This window comes from Aspergillus pseudotamarii (genome assembly GCF_009193445.1).
Source record: "Aspergillus pseudotamarii strain CBS 117625 unplaced genomic scaffold BDV38scaffold_24, whole genome shotgun sequence".
Taxonomy (NCBI): Eukaryota; Fungi; Ascomycota; class Eurotiomycetes; order Eurotiales; family Aspergillaceae; genus Aspergillus; species Aspergillus pseudotamarii.
The window spans coordinates 274,369-289,954 of NW_022475038.1; the positions used below are offsets into that span (position 1 = coordinate 274,369).

The 15,586-nt window shown below is 48.3% G+C and overlaps 7 protein-coding genes across 7 annotated transcripts; 5 read left to right on the plus strand and 2 right to left on the minus strand.

Annotated features, from left to right (window-relative positions):
* Positions 1-1,008: 1,008 nt before the first annotated feature.
* BDV38DRAFT_245926 (uncharacterized protein) lies at positions 1,009-2,080 on the plus strand. The gene is made up of 2 exons (XM_032054482.1): positions 1,009-1,515; positions 1,582-2,080. The coding sequence occupies exon 1, from the start codon at positions 1,161-1,163 to the stop codon at positions 1,509-1,511; it is 351 nt and encodes a 116-aa protein (XP_031914007.1). The 5' UTR covers positions 1,009-1,160; the 3' UTR covers positions 1,512-1,515; positions 1,582-2,080.
* Positions 2,081-3,465: 1,385 nt separating this feature from the next.
* Positions 3,466-4,837, minus strand: BDV38DRAFT_282555 (uncharacterized protein; the record flags this gene model as incomplete). Its single annotated transcript, XM_032059803.1, has 5 exons — positions 3,466-3,922; positions 3,986-4,128; positions 4,194-4,415; positions 4,511-4,603; positions 4,673-4,837. 5 exons carry the CDS (start codon positions 4,835-4,837, stop codon positions 3,466-3,468), a joined length of 1,080 nt encoding a protein of 359 aa, XP_031914008.1.
* A 1,284-nt stretch (positions 4,838-6,121) lies between these two features.
* On the plus strand, positions 6,122-8,152 carry BDV38DRAFT_282556 (putative GABA permease; the record flags this gene model as incomplete). The annotated part of the gene is made up of 8 exons (XM_032059804.1): positions 6,122-6,247; positions 6,317-6,387; positions 6,446-6,469; positions 6,532-6,621; positions 6,682-6,764; positions 6,825-7,222; positions 7,274-7,603; positions 7,670-8,152. The coding sequence occupies 8 exons, from the start codon at positions 6,122-6,124 to the stop codon at positions 8,150-8,152; spliced, it is 1,605 nt and encodes a 534-aa protein (XP_031914009.1).
* Positions 8,153-9,471: 1,319 nt separating this feature from the next.
* On the plus strand, positions 9,472-9,953 carry BDV38DRAFT_245951 (ankyrin repeat domain-containing protein). Its single transcript, XM_032054483.1, has one exon. The coding sequence runs from the start codon at positions 9,518-9,520 to the stop codon at positions 9,872-9,874; it is 357 nt and encodes a 118-aa protein (XP_031914010.1). The 5' UTR covers positions 9,472-9,517; the 3' UTR covers positions 9,875-9,953.
* A 203-nt stretch (positions 9,954-10,156) lies between these two features.
* BDV38DRAFT_292562 (SNG1 family protein) lies at positions 10,157-11,688 on the minus strand (the record flags this gene model as incomplete). Its single annotated transcript, XM_032062035.1, has 1 exon — positions 10,157-11,688. The coding sequence occupies exon 1, from the start codon at positions 11,582-11,584 to the stop codon at positions 10,157-10,159; it is 1,428 nt and encodes a 475-aa protein (XP_031914011.1). The 5' UTR covers positions 11,585-11,688.
* A 211-nt stretch (positions 11,689-11,899) lies between these two features.
* Positions 11,900-12,254, plus strand: BDV38DRAFT_245953 (uncharacterized protein; the record flags this gene model as incomplete). Its single annotated transcript, XM_032054484.1, has 1 exon — positions 11,900-12,254. The coding sequence occupies one exon, from the start codon at positions 11,903-11,905 to the stop codon at positions 12,101-12,103; it is 201 nt and encodes a 66-aa protein (XP_031914012.1). The 3' UTR covers positions 12,104-12,254.
* Positions 12,255-14,091: 1,837 nt separating this feature from the next.
* BDV38DRAFT_292566 (class I SAM-dependent methyltransferase) lies at positions 14,092-14,961 on the plus strand (the record flags this gene model as incomplete). The annotated part of the gene is made up of 1 exon (XM_032062036.1): positions 14,092-14,961. A coding segment is annotated over one exon (870 nt), but the record flags the coding sequence as incomplete, so codon positions are not given.
* Positions 14,962-15,586: the final 625 nt, after the last annotated feature.

Here is a 15,586-nt window from a genome sequence, read left to right on the forward strand (position 1 = left end):
TGGAGACTCCTCTCAGATGCCAAATTGTCAAGTGAGGCGGAGCAGAGACTCCCCACAAAACTAGGAGCACAGAGCCGGACAGGATTGTTTCGGTGTTACAGCAAAAGAACCACTGAAAATTGCCGGTGGCATGGGCCACTCGCTAGTATCATGCGAGGGAAAAAGACCAGTCTTAGATCTCCGCTTCCCCAACTTGCAGCACGGCCCAGGGACGTGCAGCAAACTAACCCCTTTTCAGGCCCTGGAGACGTTAAACTTTCTTATTATGCCTTAGGAGCTCAAGAGTCTTTCATTTTTTTTATATACAACTGAGCACAGTTAACACAGTATTCCTCTATGTTATGCATGTGCATATCCACTGCCTGGCTATTTAGCAGGCTCGGTGACTAACTGATAAACCTCCAGAATCATTATAGTCAGAGTCAATATCTCCGTGTTAATTCTTCCAGGGAACATCGTCACTGCCCCATCTCACGAACTCTATATTGAAGAAAGTTGATCAAGCTTGTCTTAGGCGCCCATCTCCTACCTTATCACGATCGTAACCAACGAGTAAGGCGTCCAAGCTCCACTAGACTACGCCATTCAGACCCAAGCTCAATCTAACCTATCATGGGTTCTAGGCGCCCGACCACAACCTATAATCTGTAGATCAGTATGTACATAGCCATTCAGTTAGGTTGGGTTATACGGGGTTAGACCGAAAAGAATATGTGGCTTGGGGTTTGGGGCCGAACCTTGAAGCCATAATGGGTTTAGCCAAAGTCTAAAACTCCAGGAGTAGCAGGCAGATCGACAGACAAGGATTTACAAGTCAACCAGACATCCCCTGCGTGGTTTCTGTTATGTTTACAATTGGCTATATTTACTCCACTATCTTTAGAAAAAGGATTTGGGAGGCCTTACGTATGGACATTTTTCTCTATGCATATCTGATAGGTTACAGGTACTCCATGAAAAGGCTATATGGTCTTGTTCTTGGTGGGCACGAGTGCGAATGTTGACGAAGTTCGCGGCAGCTCAAGTATATAAACACCTTCGCTCCCTGCTCTATATCTATTGACACAGCTCATCCACTCAAGATACTTCGGCAAACCCAGTCTTATCTCTTACTTTGTCTCTTCTAATATTCTAATTTCGAGAATCTCTCCCTCGTCAACATGCGTTTCTCTATTGCTTCTGCCGTCACTGTTCTAGCTGGCCTCACTACCAGCGCATCCGCGTTTGTCATGACTACCTACAGTGACATGCATTGCAAAGATACTGTCCAGGATGTCAATGTCTGGGATAGCACCTGTGCGACTTGGCCTAAGGGCTTCAAGTCATTCAAAATCACGACCTGGGGGGGCACACATCAGAGAGCGTACTTCTTCGCGCCTGGTAACTGTGGGGACCTCTTCACGGCCATTGGCAAAGGCTATGTGGATTCTACAACAAAGGACTTTGAGCTTGGAGGATGCTATAATTTCGATAATACAGCTATCAATGCAATTGCTTCATACTCTGCTTAAGAAAGTAAACGAATTCAGCAAGGTCAGCCCTTACACCACGATACTTGACAAGATGCTAACTATACCTTAGGAGGATAATGGCACTGTGGATTGTTGTGAGGAGGAGACCTCGGAAAGAAGTGTTCATTTATTCTAGTTAGAATTCAGACGCTTTTGCTCTACCTTACTCTATATCAATAGAGTATGTTGGACTTGAAATAGTGATCTGGGCGAATTACAATCTAAGCTGTGTCTCACATACACTTTGGTGATTTAAACATGCATCCCGAAGAATACTTCCGTCACCGTTTTAGTGCAGTAATATATAGGTATCATGCTGATAACATTTGCACATATGCAACATTGTATGTACCAACAGGAGTGGGATTTTCCAGTCAATATACTCAATTCTCAGTCGAAGGAAGCAACAAAGGGGAAAAGGGAACTAGAGTAATCATCTGCTAAAGTAAACTCTAGTTGCCGGAGCTGCGGAGTATGTTCTAAGCAGCACAGGGAGTCCTTTTTAGTAGGACATCCACACACACACTAACAGAATAAGCGTAGAGTCAGTTTTAAAAGCACAAGTAACACGACCAGCCACTAGAGTGGCAAGATTCATAAGATAATTCTATGGATTAAGCCATCTAATCCTATTATATATATGTATACAAATATATCTTGCCTTAAAAGTTGCTTAGAACTTTATACTTCCTAATCAGCGGCCTGGTTATTAGCAATATTCACCGCCACTTTGTATTAATGTGCCGGTATGTACTCGGCTTCTTGTTCTCAGGCCGAATGCCCTTAACAGTTGACCAGATGTGTATACGAAGACGGCCGAGTTGGTTCCGGGCGAGAAGATGCCGAAAATCCGCAACGGTTCAATTTGTGCCTTCATTGTCTGGATTACCTACATCTGCATGGTGTGCTCGTCTTTCTCTTAACCGGCCCACCTATATTGCACTATGGAATATTTGGAAGTATGGCCCTCCGCGCCACTTAACATCATGTCTCAATCAATTCAAAGTCCGATAAACCTCCAAACATAGTTCCCGACCCACCCGGATACTCGTCCTCACGGGACTGCTGCAAGTCACCGTAGCCAAGCAGTTTGGGTAAATCCCAGACCGGCTACATAAACGCAATTTCGAAGTATGATCCCGGCGTCAAGTGAGTATCTTCTTTTTTGGAGATGGTGAATGCAATTATCTGATGCTCAGTGGCTTGTTGTTCATTATGACACAAATCCCTTTTATCGGATTGGGTTGCTTGCTGGCAGGGAGATCATGATGCTTATGATGAGGCGCATGAGCTGTGATATTCTGAAATTAGAGGTCAAGTTCCTATGTTACTTACCTACGTGAATGGTTCTTGTTGAGACAGTGGAAGGTGTTGCTGAGAACATAGAGGTGAGATATGAGAATCATATATTGAGTGAGCGTGTGTGGTTTGCAGGATACACGTGAGTGACAGCGTGACTTGTGCCAAAACTGAGATTGGTTGTGATCCACAGCTATCAGATATAATGGATGTACTTGTTGGTTCCCAGTCTACTGCATTCTCCAATTACCAAGGATAACTTCAATGTGAAACAGTAGGGAAAGTACAATGATACTAAGCAAGAGCAGTAATGATTTAGAATGTTGTCTCCAGATTACCTGCTGCTACATCATTAGTTGGATCCTTCTCAACCAATGCGAATGCTGGTTGGAAATATAGTTCTTACTTAACCCTGCCTGGTTCAACAAATACTAATAGGGGTGGTACAGAGCGCAATTAGGTTATACACATGGGCACTACGGGCTTTATCCTACTACCCTACCCACTTGGTTGACGATACGCAATGAATGATTATCGCGAAAGACTACCTTGGTGGACGCCTTAGCGATTCAACTCGTTCGTAAATCCGTTAACATTGAAGGTCCTTTGCGTGTAACACCATCAGCACAAGGGTTGTGATGGACCAGCCATCGTATTACAAACTATCACTCCTCTCGCTGCGTCGAGCTGCACTGACGTTCCATGTCCGAATTTCCCGGATCATCCCTGCTTGACTCGACTGACTATCCGCATCCCAGGCTCGCGACGCGGAGACGGTAGTCATATTGCCCTGACCGGATGCGATGGGAACCAGCTCATGATGGTTGCCGGAATGATTCGGATCTGTGTGGCGCGACTGATCGTCCCGGGTCTCGGACCGGGGGTTAGAGGCTTTGGCGGACGTGTGCTGATACTCCACTCCCTGGATACGCAGTCCATTCGACTTGAGCTGATTCAGGAACGGTTTCAACTGACCCCAGCAGGCGGTGACAATACTCGCGCACTGGACCGTCTCGACCGCAATAGCCACCCCATAGTCGTCGAAGCTTCGATCGGTGGAGTACGCAAGGTCGTGGATCAAGACGAGCTGGGCAATGGATGCGAGAATGACTCTACAGGCGAACGAGATTAGCAATGGTGCCGTGGTACGCTAGTCGGAAAACGGTGTGACCAACAGAATTCGGGACAGGAAGATCGTGGCAAACACCGTCTTTTTCTTGAACGACGCTTGGATGCGACTGATCAACACCAGCGCCTGGAGGATGATCAAGATATCGGTCACGATGTTGGAGGCGCAGAAGTAGTACTGCCAGGCGTTCTATCCGCCATGATTGGTCCGTCAGTGTGTGTCCAGCCTGGTGTCTCACGTCAGGGGAGGTTTACGAGATCAATGCAGCTGCCGCTGGTATCCCAGGGTCGCGAGGCTTGGCACTGGAAGGCACTGCCAAAGAAGACGACCACCGCCCAGACGGTTAAGAGAATGTGTAAGATGGTGGCATGAAAGTGGTCTCGCGAGACCGGTGTGAGGTTTCGGATAAAAACGGATAGGGATAGTTTCGAAAAGTAGAGACTGAGAATGAACACCAGGAATCCCGCGTACTGTGCCTATTTTGCGGACCAGACCCTATCAGCCCATGGTTCTTCCTTCACCTGCGAGCGAACAGGACGGATTTCGTTCTAAAGCACACCTTCTAAATGACTTCCCAATGCAAACTATCGATGGTCCCCATATGATCGCCATAGCCGTTGTGGACGGCGATGGACGTGATGATCGATGCTCCGATGGCGAATAGCTACCTCGTGGAACGAGAATGTATCAGTTCCGTGCCGTGACCGATCGACAGCATATCTGCCACACATACCAGTGATACCACGATCAAGTAATCATCACTTGTGAAGCGATGGAACATCCACAGCTTCGTGCCCAGCCTCGTGAGGACGCTGAGCACCGCGACCACGAGGAGGAACCAGTTGACTACATTGAGAATGGGAGCTCTGCGATCTTTATCGTGGAGGAAACGACCCATGGATATTGATTCCAGGTAATCTGGAGACCCTGAAAGTGTCGTCAAAGGTGGTGGATTACATTGACAAGGAGGCGGTTATTGTGGGAGAGGGTGAATTGATGAGAGCGTCTCTAGCATTTTTTTTTTTTCTGTATAGAATTGTTTCCGCTTATCCCATAGTGCGACTGCTCCTCACGCACATAATCCTTCACTCCTTCGTCTGCCGAGAAAAAAGCATTATGGGGGCCGGCGAGAGTTGGAGTAATGCCATTGATTGTTAGTCGATGGTTGGCAACAGGGGGGGGGTTTGGACGGTGGAAATTAGGTGGTTTTCTTGAAATTGTCCTCTGAGTGAGAAAGTGATAAAGTTTGATGGCATGCGACGGGTTCCTTGTCGCGTGAGGCATCATTGCCGATGTCACCATTCATTCATTAATTAATTATTAATTAATGTCTACTTCTGCCCCCAAAGATAAACGACCCACGGCGGGCACTACCGACCGCCCTACCACGGGGCAAGTCGGAACGTGGGTTCAACTTGGTTACATTGGCCAAGAAGCCTGGCGTGTCCATTGGTCGGGCTTAACTTTAATCTCCGCCCGTGAGCCGAAAGGCTTAGTGAGAGTTCTTATTTACTGTTTACACATGATCCCTCGAGATATAGACGTAAGGGTGATTTTCGATACCTTTTTTAAAATACATGGAAAATCTTTACTTTAGAATCACACGTCAGGCGGGGTGTTTGATTCGTATGGAATGGAATGTTTGATGAACAAAAATGTCTCAACCCCTCGTGGACAAGGATGCCTCTTTAGCGTGACAGGGATTCTGGGCCACTGAACGCGGTCTGGCCGTTTGACTTGACCAGGATGATGATCAATTCATTCATCTCAACCCTGGCGTCTGAATCAGAATTTTACCCACCGGTGCACACTAGTGGCCATTCTAGCATAAGGTCCGAGTAACACCTGGCACGTTTTTGACATCCCCCTAATTCATTTCCCGGACAGTGAATGTCACCCTGATCGCGTTGCGGAGGGGAAATAAATCATGACCACAACGACTCTCCCAGGCAAATGATCGAACGATCTTCTCCTCCTGTTCGCTCTGTCAACCGTGGTAAGTGACCGGTCCCAAACACCTCCTGCAAGCCTTCCTTAATATCCATCGGTTCGACGTTCTATGACTAGCAAACGACCCAATTGCAATCACTTGTGCACGGATCAACTGCTCTATCACATTGACTAACCCGATGGATCGGATCCTGTGGTAGATAGATTTCTCTCATGGTGAACGCCAATCACAATGACATCGTATGAATTGAAAAACCAGGTACCCGCCAATAACGAGGTCCGCATCTCGGGAGGCTATTCGGCAAAGGATCGCGACAATGCTGAGCTCGTGCGCTTGGGAAAGAAACCCGTGTTGAAGGTGTGTCTCTGACTGGGGAAGAGCAGATCGACCGCCGAAAGCATACTAACGGTCGCTTCCCATCGCTAGCGAAACTTTGGAATCTTGTCCAGTCTCGGTTTTAGTTGTACCATCCTCGCCACCTGGGAAGGCTTATTTGGGTAGGTCTCGCGCCCTATTATGTTGAAGAGATAGTGAACACTGACGCGCGCATTCCAGGACCTTCCTCATCCCTTTGCAGAAGTTCGTACCCACACGATTCCCCGATCGTTTACCATTGACCGCGATATACTAAATGACACCAGTGGAGGTCCCGCGGGCGCGGTCTACTCGTTCATCTACGTCTGGACCGGAACAGCATGTTCCTTCACAGTGCTTTCGGAGCTGGTCTCAATGTGAGTGAGAATCATTCAACATCTGCGGAGCCATGAACGAAGACGCTGATGGTTTGGTAGGGCACCAACGTCCGGAGGGCAATATCACTGGTGCGCGATGCTTTCCCCGCCGAGGATAATGAAGTGCCTGAGTTACATCACCGGTAGGTGTCTAATCTGTTCGCTATTGATCAGAGTGAAAAGAGCTGACCAATCTCACCAAGGCTGGGTGACAACCATTGGCTGGATGTCCGCCTTTACCAGTGCCAGCTTCTTGGCGGGAACAGAAATCCAGGGCGTCGTGACCCTCGCGCACGCAAATTATGATCCCAAGCCATGGCAAGGCACCTTGATTATGTGGGCAGCGATATTACTAGCCCTGGCGATCAACATCGTCGGAGGAAAGTTGCTGCCCAGATTCGAGACCCTGGTTCTGGTTGTTCATATCCTGGGGTATTTCGCGATCTTGATCCCCTTGACATACATGGCCGACCATAAGTCCAACCAAGAAGTCTTCAAGGAATTTGTGAACAGCGGTGGGTTCCCGACAGACGGGCTGGCCTTTTTTGTCGGCATGACCGGATGTGTTTTTGCTTTTGCAGGTGGTGATGCGGCGGTCCACGTAGGTGCTGAAGTGTTCCAGAGATGAAATGCTCCAGGCTAACGGTGGCAGATGGCGGAAGAAGTCGCGAATGCCACGGTCGCAATCCCTCGCGCGGTTCTTCTGAGTGTATTAATCAACGGGACCCTCGGGTTTACCATGTTGATCGCCACCCTTTTCTGCATGGGGGACATCGACAAGGCCCTCAGTACCCCCACCGGGTATCCGTTCATTGAAATATTCTATCAGGCCACCGACTCCATCTCGGGGGCGCTCGGCATGAGCTCGGTCCTGCTCATCATTGCCGTCTGCTCGGTCATTGGGATGCTGGCAGCCACCTCGCGTCAGCTTTGGTCGTTTGCCAGAGATCGCGCGGTGCCCGGCTGGCGCTTATGGAGCCATGTATGTGTGATGCCTAGTAATCAGTCGCTTCAATGATCGGCCCAAGCTGACACTCGCTTCAATTAGGTTTCCCCACGGACATGCATTCCGACCTATTCCATTCTTCTCACCATGACCGTTGCAGCTCTTCTTGGTCTCGTCAACATTGGGTCCGATGTGGCCCTGAATGGTATCATCTCCATGGCGGTGTCGGGCATCTACCTGTCCTACCTGATTGTCGCAGTTCTGCTTCTCTACCGGCGTTGCACGGGTGAAATCTCGCTGTTCAGCGACGGGGAGGACATGCTGGTCAACGTACCCGGTGCCAAGCTGATGTGGGGGCCCTTTCACGTTCGAGGCATCTTCGGGATATTGATCAATGGCTACGCCGTCATCTATATGATCATTGTGGTGTTTTTCAGTTTCTGGCCCAGCCAGATGTCCGTCGACAAAACGACGATGAACTTCAGTGTGGTCGGCACAATCGGGACGATCATCCTGGCACTGATCTATTATGTCTTCCGGGCTCGGCATGTGTACACGGGACCCGTCATCGAGCTCCATCGGTGAATAGCTGAGGCCATTCCAAGGTGGTTGGGGGGGGGGGTTTCAAATGTACCGAAGTCTTCCCGGTTTTGCTGAGGTGATGTCAAAAGTTGATCTTGAGTTTGCCTTACATTAATAAAGAATCACTCCTATCACGAGATACGAGAAAACTATAATACATCTTGTTTAATAACTCTGGCCGTTTCTGTCCTTCGTTTCTCTCTCCCTGTTGTGTTTTATTCCATATGTTGTATGTATCGTGCTACCTAGCATATCCGAATATATATCCCGAATCCAGATAAACCGCGCCCATATTTCAACAAGGTTAGATCAATCAAACCGAGCAAAATACAATTACTAATATAAACTGAAAAAATACCATCCAATGTACCCCTCACATTCTAACCCATAAAGGGTCCAATGCAAACTCAGTACTGAGGAACAAAACAAAAGCAAAAACTCTAAAGCTCGTATGTGGACGTTGGTGCCAAACATTGCGATCGACAACAAATGAGCACGGTCCAGGTTAAGCAACAACACACGACGATCCCCCTCTTGTTCATGCAGGCATCTCGTTATAAGAGCGTCGTATCCGTTTCTCCCAATCGGGGTCCCGACCTTAATTGTCCACTTAACTCATGAACCATGGAGAAACAGAATCCCACGTCCCGAGTCCACCCCGACAATTCACTCCAACGACTAATCAACGAAGAAACATTATGGCTATCTGCCGACGAGAACGGCCGAACAACAGTCCACCTGAGCTCCCGATCTCATCCTCCGAAGCTCATTGCGATTAGACTGCCGCCGGGTGTGGAGGAGGGACCCTCGAATCAAACAGCATGGCTACCGCCGAACTCTGCGGATGATTCCTACCGTCTTGGACTGGTCCAGTTACTGGTTGGGAGTGGAGCTCAGCTGGGAGTTGTTGACGGAGTGGATGTGGGTGTTCGGGGTGATGTGGATAACTCGTGGACACCGTTGGGGGTCACGTCGTGGAATGGGTATCGGCCACTCTTAGATCTACTTTTTGGGGACGATTTCAGGGCCAACAATGGAGATTCTCGGGTCTGGGAATTGATGAATACTGCGTCGGTATATGGACAGGAGGCGATTGTGAAGTTTCTGATCGAGCGAGGTGCTGATATTGGGGCTCCCTGTCAGCATGAGTGGACGCCGTTACATTCTGCATCGAGTCATGGACACGGGGGAATTGTTCAGTTACTTCTTCAAAACGGGGCCGATGCGACTATTATTGGAGATGACGGGTGGACTCCGCTGGCCTTGGCATCTAATAAAGGACACACATTTGTTGTCCAATCACTCCTTGCCACAGGCGCGGAGGTCAGTGTGAACGTGGCAAACGGCTTCGGAGTCACGCCGTTGCATATGGCCGCTAATCAGGGCTATACTGAGCTCGTTGGACTCCTTCTGGAGCATGGGGCTAATGTATCCGCTGTTGATAGCAGGGGCTGGACAGCACTGGATGTGGCATCGTATAGTGGGCACATTGGAATCGTGAAACTGTTGATTGATCAGGGTGCTGATTTGTCTACGACGGATGAGAATGGTTCTACGCCACTGCATTCCGCCGCCGAGAATGGGCAGCTTGAGGTTGTGAAATTTCTGGTGGATCGAGGTGCGGATGTGAACGCTGTTGATAATGATGGAAGCCCGCCTCTTCGATGTGCCTCGGAGAATGGTCATGGCCATGTTGTTCGGTTTTTAATTGAGAAGGGTGCCTGATGACTGCTCATTTTGTGGATGACGGAGCTGATCCTGTAATGATTATGCGGGTTTCTTTGGCCAAGCGCTTCCATTACCCAACGTCCCATGTCGCTCCTCTGCCTCCATTGTCGCTAGCTTCTGCAAATGGAGCCAATCAGAGACCTACTAATACAAGAACTGCGATAGAGTCTGCGAATGACCGCAGATTCGATGCGATGAACTAGAGTGTGGATGGATTTTACCAAATATCTATCCATGAAGTATATACAAACAGGACATATCAGAACATAAACCAAACAATCACGGCTCATCCCCGCTCACCCCGGGAGTGGGATAACTCGGTCCATACGCAACGTGCTCCAAGCGAATAGACTCAGCCGTCTGCCTCCGACCCTGCGGGATGATCTCCCGCGTACTCGATTGTCGCGAGTGCAGCGTCGCACCACGATCGGTGCTTTCCGGCAGTGAAACGGTCGTCTTATTATCGAATGAGGAATTGCTAGCAGCCTGTTCCGCTGCCACAGCAGCCTTACACCGGTGGTTCATTGCAAAGGGAACGATAGCCAGACAGGCTATCCACCAAGAGAACATGATCGAGAGAGCCCGATACAGCTGGTCCTCGCAACCGTCGCTCCAGATCTGGACGAGGACCTGGTATAGCTCGTGAGCGGGGAGGGCGTATCCCCAGCGATAGAACCCGGGACTAAGTTCGAAGGGGCTGATCGTGCTTGCGACGTTGGTGATCGCCCATGTGAGGATACAGAAGGGGAGGAATTGCATGGGAATGAACGCGGTGAGGATATCGACGATGAGGAAGTTGATGTGCATGTATAGCCAGACGCTCATCCAGGACAGCACGAATTGGTTACTGTTGACGTCCCAGGACTCTCTGTATGCCCAGATATATCCGGCCATGCACAGCGATCCGATGAAGGTGTAGGCGAGAGAGACGCACATGCGGAGGAGACCGTTGCGCTTAGGTCCTAGTTTGGTGTAGAGGTGGAATTGCGCTGAGATGCCGTTCAGGGCCATCATGAAGAAGAACTGTTGGATGATGGGCATCACCATCGAGACGGTGTTGTATAAGACTCGGCCACCTTGCTCGGTGACCTTGATGTTGATCTCGGTTGCTTGGATGGGATCGAGGAAGGCTTGTAAGCTGGCCGGGTTTTTGGAGAGGGGGGCAGTGGCGAGGACATTCGATGCGTTGCGGGAGTAGTACGCCGACTTCGTCACCTGGACCAGACTCATGATGCTGGAGTAGATTGCACTCTGCGAAAAGGCCGGGTACCGTGCTCCATTCCAGATGTACGTTAGGGAAGTTCGGTTGCCGTGGCCCGTGGCCAAGGCCGCGGATAGGTTCGACGACGCCCCGGGATGGGCGTAGACTGCGCCCCAGTAGTCGCCTTTACAGACTGCGGTCTTCACGTCTTTTGGAGTAGGATATTGGCTAGCGGGTGACTGGATAAGTGAAGGAAATTCGTCATTGCGCAGTATGCCGTATGCATCGACCACTGATTGACCGACCACATCTCCATCGTAATCAACGTAGAGCATCTTCAAATTATGGAAACGAGTGCTGTCGCGATATTGTGTCCCGTAAAGATAGCACATATTACCCAAAAACAGAAGCTGTAAGAGGGCAAAACTAATACCCAAGGCGATGAGGAAGCTCTTGCGCATGTCTTTGAAGGACCCTCCCGCTGGGGAGGCTGAAGTCGCTGTCATGGCTGAGGTAGTGCAGTGGTGTAAACACAATTACGTTATAACTGAACGTGGGTGAGGAAGTTCTATTTATTTATCCGCATTGTGTCGGACGTCCCCTTTACCTTTTAGCTTCTTCTATCTCCAAAAGTTAGAAGTCGGATCTATTGCATGACCGTTTTGGGGCTGAGATAGAGATAGGGTCCCGCTGACTATGTCCAGAACCGGCGAATCAGAAACGAGGATCGACATGACTAAGCGGAAGAATCGCCCTCGGAAGGAAAAAGGGGCATCAAATAAATGCCAATAGTGGCTAAATTCGACGGTCTTCCGCCGCCCCGAATGCCGAAAGTGAGGTTTCCATTCTCCGGCTGTTCATATACCGCTAATCCGATATATGTCGCCTGCACTCTCGGTGGAACTGACTTATATGTCATAAACCTGAGAAATGTACAGAATATTGCACGTGCCATACGCCGGAACGGCACGCAACTTGCGAAGCTCCTGCGGGTGAAGATGGTCGGAGAGGGTCGAACACCTTGATATCTTAAGCTGCGGTCGGAACCCCCAATGTTAGGGTTTCGGAGTAGTGGGTCAACATTAAGTATGGTAGGTTTACTTTGCTTCCGTGGTTACGATGTCAACCTGAACCCCTCAAAACTCTGTGTATTCCGTTAAACAATGGACTCAATTTACAGCTAAGAAAACCAGATGACTAGGTGGAATTCGACGGTGAAAAAGCTGATTATGGCTGCCTTCAACTATGGTGATTATTCTTCTCGGGCTATCAGAGATGCGAGCCTCGCTCTTGGATATCCGGAATCTAAGGAATAGCAGAGCTGGCCGCTGGCTTGCAGTGGCCGCTCGCTTACCAGTTATGTTATAGATTTACTATGTTTCTATAATTATAATATTACCTGGAGGCCCTTTATCTCTATGTATCCGTTATATAATGTAGGTCATGCCCTTGCAGTCAGAATGCAAACACTCTTACAGTAACGGGTGATATTGTCTTCGATTACCTAAAACAGAGAAATCGCCTGCTGAACCATAAACAAATGATACCATCAGCCGAAGATTTACATACAATCACACTGTGAAGCAAGCTACGCGTACCCTAAGTTGATCTCGTTTATACGTAACACATCATCGCTCATTTAGGAAGTATGTTGGACGCCTAACATACCAGATATCCAACATACCACGTACCTACCTTACGGCATACGTGATATACCACTTTGCGGTCTACATTTGGAAGCTTGCCTATGTTGCATATGCAGACAAGGCACTTGCATCAAGTACGCTACTGACTTCACTCAAAGGCACGAATTCGCCACAACACTTAACCTAGACAGATCAGACCCACAATATATTGTAGGTGCGCGAAGGCATAATGTCCACGTTTCTGTGATAAGTATATGAAGAATGAACCGGATTTTGAAATGGCAAATGGGCATTTTAGCCTGCTTCTTTGCGCATTCAAATGGTCCTTGCTTCAGTCCCATTTCTCCCATGTCATGTCACAAGAACACTGTGGTGATGAGTAGGCCTTAACGGATGACTCGCACACCCTTAGTAGTGTTGAAAGATCGGGACAGCAGTAGGAACAAAGTATGGAAAGATCAGAGGGTAAGTATTGTGAAGCCCTGTTCCTGCTTTTTCCACCCTACCAGGCTAGTTAATACCTTTGTGGTTCGAGGTATGCCTCCAGCCTAACTACCCTATATATGTAACCTAACCGATTGAATCCTTGTTAAGGATTCAGTCGTGAGCCTTTTGCCTGAGTGGTTAGGTGGCTCAATACCGGGAGCCACACCTTAATATCTTATTTGTTGAAAGGTATCAATGACTAGTACGCCTCAGAATGCTAGCTTTTTCAACCTCCGAACACCTCCGAAGGGCATGTCCGATGAAGGCGTGTGCCATTGTGAAAATGACGAGAAGCGCAATGATTACTTACTAGATGGGTGTAAGAAGGTATACTATGTCGTACAAGAAAAGGAAGTAGAGGTATAAAGAGAAATGATCTACCCGAGGGGCCCGAGTGTACGAATGCCCCAACGTCATGTCTTGGCTTTGGGGTAAGGTATGCAAACTTTTTCTCTCCTTACATTCTTGCATGCCTGTTACTATATACTATTGTATAATGATTTTACTACCTAAGCCATATAGACAAATAGCTACAAGAAAGCAAACCTAATGCGATGAGGGTACTAATATCTTGGTACACATCGAACTGTTTCGTTGTACCTGGCGTTTTTCAGGATCATCTTCTTTCTAACGAGATAGGTTGGGGAAGGTCTTCTGAGCAGAAGACAGCCCTACCATGGTTGGTTCCAGGAAAAAAAGAAAATACGCAAGGAGCTAAAAGCTATGAGCGAGGAGTAGATAGAGAATGTGAAAGTCAAGACTATGATATTCTATCTGCAAATCCATTTCGGCGCCCGAAATATGCATATGACGTGTTTTTATTTGGACCTTTGGCCCGTCGCCCCAACGTCGACAACGGTATAAATGTGAGAGAATATCTCTCAGACATTGCCTTGATTTACTTGGAACATCACACATCTTGCCTTGTTCTTGCCTACCAGCTAAGCTTTCTCGTATTCCACGCTAGGATAGAGCCATCCACTACCTACCTTCCTCCGACCATCTTCAATATGACAATCCAGCAATACGACACAATCGGGGCAGCATACAGTGATGTATTCAATCTACCAACCGGAAAGCTGCAGGCGGCAGCACTAGAAAACTGTCTCGGAGATATCGAGGGCCTAACTGTGCTTGAACTCGCCTGTGGCCTGGGCTATTACTGTAGAAAGGCCGTTGAATGGGGTGCCAGCAAGGCTGTCGGCGTGGATATTTCCGAGGCTATGGTCGACGCAGCACGTGTATGCGCCCAAGATGACAGCCGACTTGAGTTCCACGTTGCGGACTGTGGCCAGCCGTTTGAGTTTGGACAATTTGATATCGTCCTCGCACCTTGGTTGCTGAACTATAGTCGCAACCAGAACCAGCTGGTGGGTATGTGGCAGAACATCTACAGGAGTTTGAAGCCAGGTGGAAGAATCATTGGGATATGCCCGAATGTTCATATCTTGGAGGATCTCGCAGCCTTTCCCAAAGGCCCTCAGTATGGGCAGGAACTGAAGGTGGTGGGTGAGCTGGATGAGGGCGGCTTGGAAGTTCAAGCGACGCTGTTGGCATCGAAGCCGTTCTCATTTAACAATATTTATCTTCCTCGCGAGTTGTATGAGAAAACTAGCAAGTTGGCTGGGCTGTCTGCCTTTGAGTGGAAACATTACTCAAAACCTCTCTTGCATGATGTGGACTGGGATGACTTTTTGCGGTGCCCTCCGTTCAGAGTTTTCACGGCTGCTCGTCCTGTCTTGGCAGCTTGAGTGAGTTACTGGATTAACTTTTCAATCGATCACCGAAATAATTTGGCTTTTATGCAATTATATAATATCCGTGCCTAGGAGGAGCCCGCTGGCGGATCTTAGATCGCAAGAACTGAGCTTCTTGAAGCATGTTTAACTTCTCTGTTTGCGTTTGATCATTCACTCTCATAGACGAATCATAAACTCGAGGGGAAAGCCAAGTTTTTCATAAGTAGGGCAGCTTGTCTAGTAGACCACTTCACACTATTCAGCTGACAGTTTAGTAAAGACTTGATTATTTATCTCCAAATCTTTGATTAAAAAGATGGCTCTAAACTGCACATGGAACGGATTGAGAACCGGCAATATTTTCGCAGAAACGAAAACACTTTCCATTGCTTGTAAGCTTTTTAGGCCCTTCATTCACTGATGCAGTAAGCCCTGAGCCATAGTTAGAGTATGGTGACATATAAGAACGTTTTAAGCATCGCAATCCGTAATTTAACAATTAGATAGGCCGACCATCACTTTACCTACAACTGCAATACCGCAAGGTTGGGTACATTGCACAGCATGAACGGGATTACAAGGGCGAAAGCCACCAGTGTCACATAGACTGTAATATAATAAATATAGATGAGTTGTT